At 36.4% G+C, this 16,912-nt stretch overlaps 1 protein-coding gene across 4 annotated transcripts in view; it reads left to right on the forward strand.

Annotated features, from left to right (window-relative positions):
- Positions 1 to 11: 11 nt before the first annotated feature.
- LOC118276558 (heterogeneous nuclear ribonucleoprotein L) overlaps positions 12 to 16,912 on the forward strand; it is a 439,770-nt gene continuing 422,869 nt past the window's right edge. For 2 of the 4 annotated variants that reach the window (XM_050699949.1, XM_050699952.1), the window contains exon 1: positions 13 to 187. In XM_050699949.1, coding sequence (XP_050555906.1) covers positions 125 to 187 — 63 coding nt within the window. In that variant the 5' untranslated portion in view covers positions 13 to 124. Of the gene's footprint in view, positions 188 to 16,912 lie in introns of all 4 variants that reach the window. The other 2 variants (XM_050699950.1, XM_050699951.1) reach the window with 2 other exon arrangements.

The raw sequence follows: 16,912 nt of genomic DNA on the forward strand, positions 1-16,912 counted from the left end.
ATTACTCAATAGATTCCATTCGTTCAATCAGTCTGCTCGCGACCGCCGTAGAAGGAGGTATTGTCGGTTTCGTTTCCTACAAAACGCGTTTCGGTGTGATTTGTGTTTTGTTTTGTGGTGCACGATGGCTTACAACGGTAGTGGTGGCAAGAGACTGTGTACAGGGACCGACCTGGACGTGGAAAGGGTGAGTAACAATATTTATGTACACAATTGTCAAACCTATATCTACGTAGAGCCGTCGAAAATGGCCGTGTTTTGTACATTTCCCGTTCCATGTTCGCGTTTCAGTCACGAAACTCTTTTGTAATAGTTCCTGTAATCATCGGATTTATGATAATAATCGTTTGTTGACTGTTAGAACGTTTAGTTTACGCTTCTTGTCATGATCACGTTACGTTGTTGATTTCTCGTTTTGAGGTTACGTTTTGTTGACACATGATTAAATTAAAAAATAAATGTAGGTACGTACGGATTTTTTATTTTTTCACTTTTAATTTAATTTGCCGCTAGGGATTTTTCTTGGTGCGACGTTTACGAAATAAACGAAAATAGCTTCTTGCCCAGACACTGTCAATTAATGTGATTGACATCGCTCGGTCATTAGGCCTTTTGGTGTTCTCGCTTCGCGGGAAACAGAAGAATTTCCCGTTTTCTAGGTCGATAACAATACCACAGTACCCACCGGGTTCCGTAGTTCAACAGCTAACAGGTCTATAAATAGGAAACTAATTAACTATGCCTAATTTCAAAGATACTTTTTCTTTTTTTGCCGGTAACGCTATTTTTATTGGCATTCCGGAGGTGGATCTTTGCAGGTAGATTCCAATATCATTTTTCCTACTACCTTCAATACTCGATAAGTTTTCTCTTAAAATCCAATTGAGTTTCGTAAAATTCTAAGTAGAAAATATTTCGTGATGATCCAACTAAGTTCTTATGAAAAATTTTACTCGTAAAAAAACGAATTCACATGTAGAATTAATTTTGTTATGTACCTAATATTACGTTACGATTAAATCACAATTAATAAAGTAGGTAGTCGTAAAAAAATCTACAAATTATTTCTCACGTAAAACTGACATGAGTAAAATTAAATTATGTGTAGTTATTATAAGTACCTAGTTTCTAAGTAAATTACATATTTGCATTGAAAGTTTTCATAATAAGTTCGATATTACAAAATAAGCCATAGACAAAACATCAAACTTCTAATTTCAACTAATTTGTGATACTGGCCTTTGATGACTGTTTTACAAGAGATCAAAGTGTACTAAATTAATTTACAACCATAAAATGTTTATTGCAACATTCATTACTCTTGTTTCCTTGTTTTGATTTGAAAATTTTGATTGAGTTCCAATTTATGCGCCCATCGCGTTTTAATAGTTTAGTTAGCTACGTATCTATAAAAATATGTGATTGTAACTTGAAACAATATGTCATTTTTAAAGAGGTGCAATTCGTGTATGAAAGGAAGTAAAATGCGTAAACGCAAATAATGAAATAAATACGAAAATTTTGAAGGCGAAATTTGAAAACGTTAATAAAAAAATATTTGGGTAAATCTCCATAATTCTCATTAAATACGCTAAATAACAACAAAATAATGTTCCTAAGCCCCCACTATGTTCTCGCAAACTTCAAAGGCGTTCAAAGACTCACGCACTTTGAAGATTTTCAGCAAATTTTAATTTAATTACCCTAAATAATTGAGCATTAATATGTCCCCTCTATATTTTACGTTAAAACGCAAAGTTATTTACATTTACAATAAAATGTGAACGTGTATAAATGTTAAAACATTTTTGCACGATAAAATTAAATTGTGCACTATGGTTTTGATTGACACAAAGAATGGTTGATTGACCCATTCACTCAATGCGGTAACCTGTATTCGGCGCGTGTTTTTTGTTTCGCTTCGCGATGCATAACGCGTATTTCCGTATTGTCGTATATGGTATAATGAATTCTAGTCTGTCGCATTAAATAGTAATATACTGAATCGATTTAATTTCGGCTATCATCGATAAAATGTATCGAATGAACGTTGTGTTGTATCGATTTATCTCTAAGTCGTTTATCCCCGTTTCACGCTCACTAAGGGAATGATTTCATCGGCAAAATATTTTACGACCTTTTTTTATCGCACTATGAAAACCTTAAATAAATAGTGTAGGCGGAAAAAGTGCTTTTTTATATTAAATGTATCAAAGTAGTAGACGTGACTCGATTTTCTAATCGATTCCATTTTTTATGCGAGTCGTCAAACTATTAGTTAATACTAGACTAAGTAGTAAACATTGTAAATTAATAATTATTATTTTATCGTCGGAATTGAAACTTCCTTTGTTGGTGTCCTTTGCTCGGAAATAACAAATAAGTATAACAATGATAAAACAAACGCTATCTATCCATCTCTTTCAGTATGGCGTCCTTTATCGTACTAATTAGCATGAATAGGTAGTTTTACATTGACAATAAACTATAGCTTCACTATCTATGGATAAACGTTACGTAATCCATTATTTATGGTCGAATTTTCGCGCCAAAGAATTAACAATTTGTACTTTATTTAATAAAAATAATTTGAAAGCAAAACACATTTATTCGACAATTAATTATTTAAAATGACTTATTGACTTATTTTAATTCTTATAAGAAATTGTCATTTGTTGGTTGACTAATGTTCGAATTCAGCTCGATTAGTTTATTTAGTAGGAAACTAGTCGAGTTTCAGTCGAGACTCATTCATGAGCGTGCGTGTCGCCGGATTTTAATGTCTCACGATATCCTTATTCAAATTACCTACTAGTAACTATCTAATTTTTTTTTGCCATGCCAATGTGCAGTTTTTTTTTCACTACAGAAATGTTCATGACTAGGCCAAAACTCACTTTATTTATAAAACTACTGTTATCAAACCGACGCGAGGGCTTTCTTATCACAATGTTTTATACCGCCATCAATTTACAAGCTCCCATTCATTACGAAATAACAAATAATTTTATCTTCGTTAGTGGTTATTTGTATTATGATAAAATGTGTTCATTAATCAGATATGCGTAATCCAATATGTGCTACTGCTATCGTGTGTATTGAAAAATATTAGATTATTTTTAGATTAAAGCGTGGTGGTTCGAATTCTTTGTTTTGTCTGGTCTATTTAAAATGATATCAACTGTTTGTGTTAACGAAACTGTCGACTGCTACCTGACACGGCTTTGATTGTAATAATAATTTTCCCTTTTAAAGCAACGTCACGCCTTTTACTCCCGAAGGGGTAGGCAGAAGAGCAAATTGCGGCACGTAATGCCGCTATACAATGTACACCCACTTTTCACCATTTGTGTTATAAGGTGATTTTCCTTTTTACAAAACCTATATGTAATAAGTACCTAATTCTCAATGAATCACCATACAAGTTTAAAGTATTCTGGTTCATTCCATTCCCCCCCTTCTTTGCAAAAAGATCAAAAAGCTGCACAAACTCAAACGGATATAATTGCCAGCGAAACATAGCTTAAGCCAGGAAAATAAAGCAAAACTAATGTATGCAAACGTATGCACACAAAAACGTTGGACGAGCGTGAAAAAAGTATGATAAAAAAGTTTTTATTTACGATTTCCAAGTCTACGTCTGACCCGTGGCGGTCAGAAGGTTAAAAAAATAAAAAGTGCTTCGCGTTAAAATAAAGAACAGTTTTAAAAATATTCTCTTTGACATTTTTTTCTAAATTGGCAAACTCGATAGACAAATGTCAGTTTTAAAATGAGAATTGTATTATTTGGCGGGAATTGGAGAGTTACAGACGGTTAATGTAATTGTACAAATGGCTGTTAGCTTTATTTATTTGTATTTGAAACAATTATAATGCTTATACGTCGACTTGATTGATTTAAGTAATTGGCATTTGTAAATTCCATGGCTTATGCCAAATAGAATAAATTATTAATTGAACTGATTCTACTGAAGAATTTCTACGTAAAATGTTTGCGTATTATCTTAATTTTGAAATTAGTTTTGATTATAATAAATTTTCTACGTTTTTTAAGGACTTTCTCTTGTGTCAAACATGACACCCAGACCCGAAGCAACAATTTATGGATTACACAAAGAGTTGCTCCATGCGGGAATCGCACCCGCTACGCGTTACACGGCAGCCAGTCCAGCCTCCGCGTCAACCGTGCAGTCATACCATATCATTCGTATCATAACTGAATACGATTAGCAGAGTACTACCTAACTACTACGAATTTCATAATTGACTTCACAGATAGCAAAAAATCTCAAAGAAACCATTTAGAAAACTCTGCATGCAATTAATTCTAACTGTAAAGAAGTTCACCCATCAATCTTCTTGGTATAAATCATAAAACACCTAACAATTAAACTAACAGTTAGTAATATAATTTCAATTTCGATCCAGACACCAGTCGCACGCGGTGCCATCAATTAATCGTCAAACGTTCCCCGTCATCTGCGTTCTATAATCATGGAAGTTGCAAAACTTGTACAATTACAGATTTTATTCTAATAAAACAGACTTTTGATTCACAATTAACACGTGTTTTGATCTTAAGATGAATGGGTGCTCTTGCATGCTTTGTTGTTTTTTTTTTGAACTAGACACATATGTGTTGTTTTAGTTTTTTTGTTGTCGTGGGTGTGTGGTTATTGATACTATGCATATCTTGTGGGTTTGATGCCTGTGCATCAAACACGGTGACTGATTTGTGTATAGATATATAGGATGAGAAGAGATGTATAAAAGATATATGAGATGAGAGAGAGATACATATATAGGAATGGATTTTGATAGTAGTTATTTAACAGTGCATACTCTTTTCTGCATAGGACTATGTAATTTGGAATGTTGTTTTAGTTTCATCTTTCGGCTTAACTGATCACAATAAGGTCTTCATGATAGATTATCACAAAAAAAAACATAGACATATTGTCTACACAAAAAAGAAAGCATCTTAATGCTGCCGCCGAATAAACCGGTAACTCGTTATGCTAATTTGCCAATTTATTCATAAAATTTGACGCGCCAATACCTATGCGCACGATTACATTTTAACGGTTCTTATATTAAACTTTCTAACGTATCTTTTTAGAACAAATTCAAAAATAATTACTCTCAACATTTTATTGTCGAGAGTGTTTACAGCAATAAAAATTGTGCACACTATTTCTTGCACTAAATAAACTAAGACGTTGTGATCTCGAGATTTCTCATGAATGAAATAAAAAGCACATGGTTGCAGTACAAATAACTCATTGCCGAGTCTCGTTGCGTGTTTTATTCTTTATGTTTGTCGGCCAACATGCGCTGGCGACGCAAGAAACGTCTCATCGCAAAAGAAAATACATAAATCACCAAGATATATTTAACTCCAATTACGATTAACCGATTAAAGTTCCTAACGCTGTGGAGTAAGATTTTCTAACAGATTACATTAATATAACTAACTGCGTTGACACAAGAAAATGATTATCACAAATCTTATGAATAATAAGATTTGTATACGGCATTTCACCCGCAAAAAATTAAACGGATTAGTCAGAAATAAATCAGTGTGCATGCGGTCGGCGCTCGCATGCCACTGAGATAATAAAATAGATTCAGAATGCCCAGTCGTTGTGATGCGAGACTACCCTACACACACAGATTTCGAATGAAACAATAAAGCGAATCTTCTGTCTCACTCACTTCATAGGTACATTTTAATTATAATTGTATTTTGACCATTTGTCATTCATTATCAGTGATTATATCTACTTATTGTGTTTTGTCACACTACCGTGCACCGTCAGAGTCGTCAGCCGTCTGATTTTCTTTTCGACAAACGTCGCGCGCTTGACATTTTCGAATGAATCACGCGCAGACTCTGCCAAGGGGGCGTGCCATACCGTCTACTGGCCAGATTGTTCTGTGACGCTATTGGGCGACTCACGTTTATCACAGTTACGCCCTTTTCGGTGATACCCGCATTTTTTATGTTGCCACGATAAAAATAGTTTTCTATTTTAGAAAAATAGGAAGTTGGATGACAGTTTTGTTTTTAGATTTATTATAGTAGGTACGGGAACATGCGTATGTGTAAATTTTGGCTGCCAAGTGGAAAATCGCTGAGATACTGAGCAGTATTTAAACTGACTAAATAAATCAACTTCGAATACAAGTAAATATACAATAACTTATGTAGTATATCATCTATAATGTGTGTAATAATGACAATTGTAGTTAGGTATTTCTTAATTTCAGTTTTCAAGGCTTTTGTTGCAAAAGATCGAAAGGGCCAATCTCACCCCCAATCTCCAACTAGGTCTTTCCATACGCCTCAATGACCAATGCACTAACGAGGCACTAAACATAAATAAATAAGAAAAAAAAAAAAACAGTTACAACGTCCGACATTTTCTCCTAGCCAGCCGTTGGCGCCAAAACTAATTTTCTTTTGTCTCCCGATGACAATTTGCTGTATCTTGTGCCAATATTTTAAATCATAGTCTTGGAATGCATCCTAACGGTCTAGTAAAATAATTATAACAGTAGTAGTTACTACGTGACTCAGTTCTTTATTTTTTCTTGCTTTAGAGGTGTGTCTGTCATGGCGGAAAATGTCATGTTTTGGCGGGCTAGCCTAGACCATAGACTAAGTGTGTTTTGTTTTCTTAGCGTTGTATGTTCACCTTTTTGGGACAACTTCCTTTACGCGGTTGGTTTAGCAAAATTTATGAGTCACTGTCAGCTATATTTTGGCTTTATTCTAGGTTTTCCGTGGATTTGGAATACTAGTGCTTGCTGGTGTATTTTGGCAAACATGTTGGTTTTCCTAAATTCATATTTATCGCAACCTTTTTAATGTTAAAAAGTTAAACAATAAAATTGTTTTCGATTACAGGAATATTGCCATTCTTCTAACAATGTGATTAGTCCTTTAATTTTAAATTGGTTTCATAATCCTCATTCATAATTACATAAGCCAGTTTAAAAAGCCAACCTTTAAAAAAATCTTGACAAAAAACTGTCTCAATTTAATTCCCCTAAAATGTTTGATTAATAAACAGCGGAGGTGCGGTCCGTCAAATATTATAGGTGCTTGTACCTTAATAGGCATCGCAAATCAATCCTGCCCTACATCGCATGGAACTAGAACATTTGATCGATACTAACCTTGGAAGACAGCAATGGAAACTGAAATCAAATTTCTATTCAATACATCGATTACGTTCGTTTGGTAGCTATTGACGTAACAGGCTGTATGATATACGAAGCCTTTGTATAGTCTGTGAGCATGTTGTAATTGATTATCTATGTTTGTGTTAGTGTCATCATTGTCTGTGGTTAACTATAGATTATTATGTTTGGTGTATGAACTTTTTTGTTACCTTTTTTAGATGGATATCTTTTTTTTGCTAACGCGTAATTCGTTTTGAATGCACTTGTCAACAGTGTTTGCTAATGATAGTCTAGTGGTTTTGATTTAGGCTACGGACGGCTGAGCACTGGAATTATTTTCGAATTTATGGGTAATCAAAATGATTGGATTGTACGGTTTTTGGTGTTCATTTTGGTGCAATAAAATTCATTGCCATTCACTACCTAGTTTAGTTTTATTTTTAACAGTTACACCAGTAACAAGCGTGAACAATGTCTCTGGTATTGCAGACGTCTATAGGCCGTTACGGTGACTACTTTTCACCTGACAAAAAATATTGAAACACAATAGAACATTAAATTAACTAAAAAATCACGGTTTACTCACATACCTCAAAATCAATGGAGAAAAACTCTACTAACCGTGATTTTTAGTTAATTTAGCCACACTCAGAGATATTTAATGATTACTTAAACTGTTCCTTAGTAAGGATTTTGTTGCGAATACAATTGCTAGGGACTGGGTTAACGAACCATTAAATGACTCTGAGTACCGCAGTAACTCACGTGTGTCTCACGATAGTTATCATAAAAACACAATAGAACAGATTAAAAAACCTATAAAATAAAGTAATTTTTCCTGATTTCAGTTTTGCACTTATGTCATCAGATATTTACTCATATCCGCACTATTTTAACAAGTTTGTTATCGCACTAAAATACAATCGATTAACTCAATTAAGAAATACAATACTAATACAGATAGTGATCTTGTAAACATTTGTTTATCTGATAATATCTTTTTTAAACGAATTAGGTGAGTAAATACTTCCGATGTTCAAATGAGCGATTTCCTTTTTTGATAAAGATGGGAAAGATATTGCGAACATTGAAAAGAAAAGTGGTTTGCACACTCCTTTTTTTATTTTATATTGCTTTGGATTCTGGATATTTTTGTATTGTTTTGAAATTTAAACTTTAAGAATTGCAAACACTCATAACACATAACCATAAGGCACTTATGTTCCATTGCAAAAAAAAAGAAAGAAAACTATCATGAAACAATGCTTACTTTGTGTGAGTGAAGTTACCGGAGGTCCAATTACCTCTCTTCTCAATCTTCCTAAATCTCGATTCCCCAACAACACTTGTTTCTAACATAAAAAAGCCGGCAACGCATTTGTAACGCTTCTGGTAGGTTTAGGGTGTCCATATGCGGCGGTGATTGCTTACCATCAGGTGATCCGTCTGCTCGTTTACCGGCTTATACCATTAAAAAACTAGCCATAAATCAAGTACAAACTTTGTATTTGCTTCATGCCTTAACCGATCCGTAGGTCCATTATAAGACCATACTTTTCAGTCACATTACGAACCTCTAACACCCACTTACAACTAACACCACTGCCATAACAAAACACTCTTCCTCAGCACCCCAACCAAAGTTAATTTCAACTCACAACCCCATTTCTACCGTGTATAAAGGTAATAAAGTACATAATCGAAATTATTCATATATGTATTACCGAAGTGAAGCTACGGGCGGTATTTCATACATAAATAATAGCCAGGTATGATTCCAGTCGGAATGTGGTTGGTATTTCTAGGATTGTTCGCAATTGACTTTGTTATTGAAGATGGTAAACTGTTTAGCTGAGATTGTAAATGATTTTGTGGTTATTCCTATCGCCTAATGCGGGTAATGTGTGAGCCCACTAATAACCTAAGTATGTAAATTCAAAATCTGGTGGTAAGGATCGATTTTTGACATTCGTTATCGTATTTGGAGTTTCAGTCGTTCGTAATTATGCTGATGTAGTTAAGGTCTACCTGCACATTTAACACACATCAAGCATGGCTAGTGTTCTCTGATAAAACGGAGCTTTGTAAATAGGGTGCTACCATGTTTTTGTTCACTGTAACTATCTCAAATGTCGCTAGAGGATTTTTGGCCTATCACAGCAACTGTAAAAATATTGAACGTCCAATGGTGTGACACTAGTCAATTTCCTATCGGACGAAGAACGAGAAGTTTACACTAGTGCCATCTGGTGAGCAGGGTAGTATTTTACCCGCTTGTAGAGGATGCTCCTAGTCATGTAGTGGACTATCAAGAGCTATGGGATGCTAATAATACTCGTAGAAGGTGGATGTCACGTTTAAAATTGGGAACACAACCCATGATGTTATTTTACATTTTTTTTTATTTTTTTTATTGTTAAATGGGCCGACGTTTGGCCGCTATCTCACCTGATGGTAAGTGATGATGGGGCCTACGATGGAGCACGTCTGCCCATAAACAACCTATTCACTCGGGCTTTGAAGACACCCAGGTTATACATTTGTCTTCGCCATGCTTCATATCAAATATGGCCTATTTGTATTTATATTTCGCTTGTCTACCGATCTCCTTTGTTGATGCTCCATTCCCATGTATTATACAAACCGTTCAGTTCGGCAGGTTCATTTGAATGCGAATCTTCCGTTTCAAACCCTCTCGACATGCCATCTACTAGAGAATACACAAAACATTCCAATAAGAAACCTTTACCCCTGAAAATAAAGCTCAATTTCAAAGAATTGTACGTCAAAGTCGAAGGAGAAAAATGTTGTCTTTGAAAATACTTATGTTCAAACGAAAGGAATATTTTTAAATCTTGACAAAGTATTGGAAACTGTTGGTTTATGATATGGACGTGATAAAGTATGAAGTTTTGCTGTAAATATGCTCGGATATGCTAGTGCTGAGGTAATAAGTTGCAAGTGTATCTAGTTTATGACTGCACGGTTGGCGCGGTGGCTGGGCAACTGGCTGCCGTGTAACGGGTAGCGGGTTCGATTCCCGCACGGAGCAACTCTTTGTGTGATCCACAAATTGTTGTTTCGGGTCTGGGTGTTATGTGTATGTGAACTTGTATGTTTGTAAACGCACCCACGACACAGGAGAAAATCCTAGTGTGGGGCAACGTTTTTTAAAACAAAAAAAAAAAAAAAAAAAATAGGGCTGATGCTGCGGACTACCTAGCGGGTTTACCGGGGCTCCGGCTCGAAAAGCAGGAGTAGGAACGGGGTGACTTTTAGTCAGTAAGAGACTGACACTCCCTCTCATAGAAAGGGATGGTTTACGATAACCAGTAAGTGTTAAAAAATAAGTGTTTTTTAAATTGGTGTTAATATGTATTTTAAAAAAATTTTGAGTAAGAACTTCTGCCTACCTAACCTACATCTGTTTATCTGAAACACAACTTTACGCACCAGCAATTAAATCATAAAATTGAAATCCCCCTAAAAATGAAAACACGCAGCATCATCTATCACCAATAACAAGGTCATTCGGATTCAGATCACACTAGCCAATTAATTCTATCTCGCTTCACGGTATATCGTCACATCTATCCGTCAATTGAATTATCTATCAACACGCATGACGACGAGAAAAAGTTTCAAATGTTTTCGCATGTTTGTAGTTAAATGTGTTTCTAATAGTTGGGCGATGATAACTGTCTTATTTTGTTGAAAAATTGGTACTTTCTTTGTGCCAATTGAATAGTTACTGTTGTTTTGAGTAGGTAGTGTCTGTACTATATACACTTTGGTACAAAAAGCAAGAGTAGGAATGGGGTGGTTTTTAGGGTTCCGTAGCCAAATGGCAAAAAACGGAACCCTTATAGTTAGTCATTTAAAGTCTGACACTTCTTCTCACTTCGCCCAAGGTGGGAGTTGTCAATGGATGATTCTTCCCTCTCAAGAAATATAAATAAGAAAAAGTGACTTTAGTAATTTTTATAGCTAGATTAACAGAGGTTAACCAAGAAAATAATCAAATTGACAGTGTATATGTCATGTCATCGTAATCATTAACGTCATGAGGAGCAAATGTGACCGGTGTTGGCGGAAGATTTGCCTTCAAAAGATTTTTATTGGCAATCCATGTCTTAAAGGCCTCTCTAAATTACCGACTTCCAGTATTTACCAAAAATGTTTACCCACTAATCTCATCCGTTTACTTTCTATATCAAAACTCCTTTAAACGTCTCGAATGTCCTTCTCGTAACCCAAACCAGGTTGTAGGAAGGACACGGTGTATTTACGGAATGCACCGAGCAGTGCAGTTTCTGCAAAACGTCAAACTTCACTAAAATTGATTGTATATAGTATACACGAAGATTTTACTGCATTTAAAACGTATTGAGCGAATTCTTGTTCGTGTGTTTGCAACCAAAACATACAATGTTGTGTGGTGGGTTACTAACTCAAGAATTATGCCATAGGTGATGGCGAAATAGAATTCATTGACACCATACCTGCTCTTATTGTAGGTGTCTTAAAGTCGAATGAGGGACTTTTTTATAGTATAAGCTGGTAAACGAGCAGACGGATCACCTGATGGTAAGCAATCGCCGCCGCCTATGGACATCAGAAACACCAGAGGCGTTACAAGTGCGTTGCCGGCCTTTTGGGGTTAGGAATTTAAGGGTTATTGGGGAATCGGGTATTCAGAAGATTGGGAAGGTGCGTTTTTGGGCCTCTGGTAAATGAATTACCTATTTAACAGAGACCAGTCAGCAGCTTTCTTTGATAAACCTCATCCATTTAAACTGCGATCTCTAGTCCCCTTGCCAAGTATGGTGATTATGGTAAACCCTTGTTTTCTAAAGGAGTCATAGGCCTTCTAATGGATGACCATAGTCCACCAGTAGCTTGTCACAGTCTCTTGATGTGAAGACGTATGTGTATGTGATTACAGCCAAAACATACAATGTTGCACGATAGTGTATTACTCACATATTATGTCATAGATTTACATACATGTAATAGGTTTTGTATGTGCAGTATGATCACAAGGTTTATGGGTTTCGGTATCGCCTTGTGGAATAATGGTAATAGCATTTGGCGATGCGATGACGTCGGGTTCTGATTGTGTATGATGATGCTCTGTGTGATATGAACTTGGAGGTGGGTTAATGTTTGTATTTGTATGGTATGTGATTATGTGGTGTGTTTGTTTTAGAAGAATTTGGAGTAAGTACCGTTGATGTCAAAGAATTGAGCTCGTCGTTATAACGAGTCTTCGACAACGCTGATTATATTGGTATTTAAATGATTTTGTTATTTTTGCCTGCGTATGACTATGAATTCCATCATCAAAATCCCTAATTATCGTTAAATCAAAATTAAAAATTTAAATTCTAAATCTTTGGATCAGAATCGGTTTTAGTGGAGTTCAGAAGCATTTCTGTTCACAATTTAGATCGATCCCGATTTGAGACACCTATTATCATCAACACAATCCCCACGCTTGGTAGGCAACTTGGGGATCGCAGTTAGGTCATCCAAATATAATTTGAGAATGCTGTTGCCCATTCCTCGGTGGCTGATCGCAGTTGTAGGATGTACCTCGGTCTCGAGATACGATTATTAAGATCGGATATTATTTTCAACCCGTAGTGTAATATAAAGATCAATTGCTTGACACTCCCAGTCCATTATAGCTTCTAACACGAGAAACACAAGCTTCCAACAAACATTTTAGCATCACAACCTCGTGACAGCTTCAAATGACGCTCAACACGTACAAATGGACTGTGACACGTTACTCCCACAAATTGTTACAAATAAACATTATAAAACGGTAAATAAACATATAAACGTACATATAGCTATAAAGTAATGACTCATAAAAGGTATGTGGGTATATTTAGACCGTACATCAGTACATGTCTCGCGTTGGGCAAGTGCTGTGGTGTAGTAGCTTTGATCTCTGTTCTTGTTGATTGTGTGATTGTGTTTGATATATAATTATAAATTGACTGGTTTGTTAGTCTAGTGGTCGGGAGTGCGACTGCTGTGCATGGGGTAGTCGTGTTGAGGGAAGTTTTTATTGAGCATTTTTCAGTTTATCGAAAATTTCTCAGTAATAGTGTTAAAGTCTGGAATTGGGTCCGTATATTTGCTAATGAGATTGCGTAAATGTAGGAAGATGTTTTTTGTCGAATCACTGCAGCTGTCAAATATTGAACGTCTAATGGTGTGACACTTTTTTTTGAGGGGGACAATCATCCATTGACTTCTCTCGCCCTAGGGAGAGAGGCTAAGGGAGGCCGCCAGGCCAGAGGTAGTGTCATACTCTTACTCACTAAAACCCACCACGTTCTTACTCTTGCTTTTCCTTAGCCGGAGCCCCGGTAAACCCGCTGGGTAGTACGCAGCTCCGGAATGGTGTGACACTAGCTGAATCCCTATTGGACGAAGTCGAATTCCACACACTGTGTGGTGTGGGGCAGGACAGGAGTAAAATACTACCTTATGTTGATGACCATACAATACTAACGTATTTTACTACTATTCTGCCCAATTATGCCCGGTGTATGACTATGGGCTCACACCATTTTATAAGGGACTCATAATGGAACTGGTGAAAAGTGACGGTAACATTTTACCTTTAGCTGTCTAAGGGCTTTTTACTATGAGAGGAGCTAATGCATTCTGCGTCTGCCCTTGTATTACCCCCCGACAAAATCACAAAGAAATTCCATTCATATAATGAAGTTTCATTCATTGTTTTTGATTAACTACAAAACTAATTAAATCACATTGTCCAATTTTGAACGCGTGTGATGATAATCGAAATCGTTGGTGACGATGATATCGAGCTATTGATGTGTTGATGCGATTGTACGCATGTTTAACTTCAATTAAGTGATTGTAATAAAATCATCAGACTATTGATTGTATTGTTGCCGTAGTTTTTACTATTTAGGGTGATTTTCCACCAGAGATGTGCTATGCTACGTTGCTGTGGATGCGTTTGGCTTCCACCAATCATATTCTTTATATCTTAGCACTGGTGGAAATGGACTCGGCTAAGCTATGTTTTTTATATGGAAAGATGCGTGTCTTGGATGGTTTTCCTTTTATCGATGCATCGCATACTCGAACTGCGCATACACAAAGATTTTTTCCGTGGGAGGAACCACTGCGTCCATCGTGCAGTATTTTTTTTTGTCAGAAATTGAGTCGATTTTTGGCTACTATCTCGCCTGGTGGTAAGCGATGATGCGGCCTACGTTGGAGCACGTCTGCCCATAAGCAACCAATTCAGTATGATGCAATGTTTATAAAAAAAGAAGTAAAATATCACGTTTTTGGTCTCTCAAAAGTTGGTAGACGTGTATCGTTCATCGACCTTATGCTGACATTGCCACCGGTGACTAATACAGTCTGTTACCGGTAATTTGGAAAGGTTCAATGTGCAACTGTTGAATGTCACATTCTGGGTTTAATTCCCAGTCGAAGTGTTATTGATTTTTGCGGAGCTGCGGACATAATAGAGCAGGAGACCCGCTCAAAGCAGTAGAAGAAACCCGTGGTTTTTAGTCAGTAAATCTGACACTCGTCCTCTCGTCGTCATTGGATGATTTCCCATCCACAAAAAAAAGTGTTATTGATTTTGAACATGACGTGTACTCCTCACTAATTTAACCTTAATATAACATAGGTAATTAGGTATGAGTAAAAACTAGATCTATATTAATACTAAAACTGAAGAGTTTGTTTATTTGTTTGAACGCGCTTATCTCAGGAAATACTGGTTCGATAAAAAAAACTTGTGTTAGAATATTCATCTCGGCCTGTTCTTGTGCAGTAAATAGTGATACTGATAATTTGACTAGTTTTTTTTTTTTGTTAAACGGTTTTATTGATTAGCTTGACCTCTTTATTTGTTTGGGTCAAATTTTGTAATTTGCATTTAATACCATTCCTTACGTCCGATTGATCTGATATTTGATACACAACAGTTAAACATATTTTTTATACGTAATAGATGCACGTTAAACTTTTAAATGGCTTTGCCTATATCCTTCTCCATTTTACCAACGTATATGTCATATCGGTTAAGGAGAATGAGGTAACAAACAAACGGACTTTCACATTTATAACTTAAGTAACGACGTAAAACGATCACCTATTAAGTTCACCACTTCTCTCATTGAATAAGACAGGACGTTGAACCCTAATTGAACAACAATAGGCTGAATTAAGTGACCTAACTTGGTACTATAAACGCTATCTTTAGTTGTATCAGTTATCTGTCACTATCAAGTTATCGGGGCAACGGTCAATACTAGATAACGTTGACCATTTAGGTATTTAGTTTAGGTACTACGTTTGAGCCATATTTTTTAAACGTTAGACCCACAATATGATTTTCTTCTGTGTCGTGGGTGCGTTTACAAACATACAAATTCACAAACACATGACACCCAGACCCGAAACAAAAATTTGTGGATCGCACAGATTTGCTTTGTGTGGGAATCGGACCCGTTACACGTTGCGCGGCAGCCGGTTACCGAGCCACCGCACCAACCTTGCAGACAACAGTATGGCAATGACTTCTCCCACCCGGGTGAGGCGAAAAGGTATTGTCAGACTCTTACTGACTAAAAAACACCCCTTTCTTATGCCTGCTTTAAACCGGAGGCCCGGTAAGAAACCGCCTAGGTTGTCTGCAGTTCCGGATCGGGCATTAGCCCTTCCTAATTTCTCAACCAATCTCATCAAATAATTATTAGTGATACTTATTTTTATCCTTATTATCTAGTAACCCTCGACCGACCTAACCTGACCTATTACTTAACACTGGAATCCATTTCCAAGAATGTAGATGGATTCATAACAGCTCATAAATTTAACGATAGATTCTACATTGTCAGAAATATTAAAGGAGACATAAACTGCAGCCGTAACTCCGGTTTAGGATCATTATGTCTTGTTTACGACTCTTGCGCCGGTTTTCGGTGCATTCGTATTCAAATGATATACCTATATTTCGCTTTGGATTTGTTTTTGTGTGTTGTGTACTATTGACGAATGTTTGTGGTGACTAGGTATGTAGATTATGGGAGGTCTTTAAAATTCATAAGTGAGAAATTAAAACGAAATGTGCATAGTATGTTCCTGTGTACCAAAAGAAGTTCAGTGAGTTATTTTTGACATGGATTCAAATCCTCTTCTCTGTCGGCTCTTGGCAAAGCGGTCGTGGTCACGTTGAGGCGACCGTATTTGTATTGGAAGTGGATGCTCCTTTCCTCACGATCTCCCGCCATCTCTCCCTGTTTGTGGACTGTCTGGCGCAGGGTTTTTCGTACCCGAGTTTGACTTGATCAGTTCAGCGCATAGGTGATCTGCTTCGTAAACTGGTTCTTTCTTCTTTCCTCAGCACGACCAGCTGCTCGATGGAATTGTTTCAACAAGGCTCGGAACCGGTTTAAAAAATACCGGTTAATACCGGTTTATATCGGTTTTCCTCCGAACTTTTCTTAAGAACGTGAACATTAAAGAACTTTATTTTAACCTAAATTAACCGGTTTATTCGACGAGGGGCATGTCGGTACACGCGTTGAAATATTATTATTGAAATAAGCTGAACAGCGCGCGGCGTTTCTTTGATGTGCGTCGTATTAACCGGTTTTTATTGCTCTAAACCGGTTAATCCGAAAAAACCTTAATGAAAATACTGTTCC

Source organism: Spodoptera frugiperda, chromosome 17, assembly GCF_023101765.2.
Source record: "Spodoptera frugiperda isolate SF20-4 chromosome 17, AGI-APGP_CSIRO_Sfru_2.0, whole genome shotgun sequence".
In the NCBI taxonomy this organism is placed as follows: Eukaryota; Metazoa; Arthropoda; class Insecta; order Lepidoptera; family Noctuidae; genus Spodoptera; species Spodoptera frugiperda.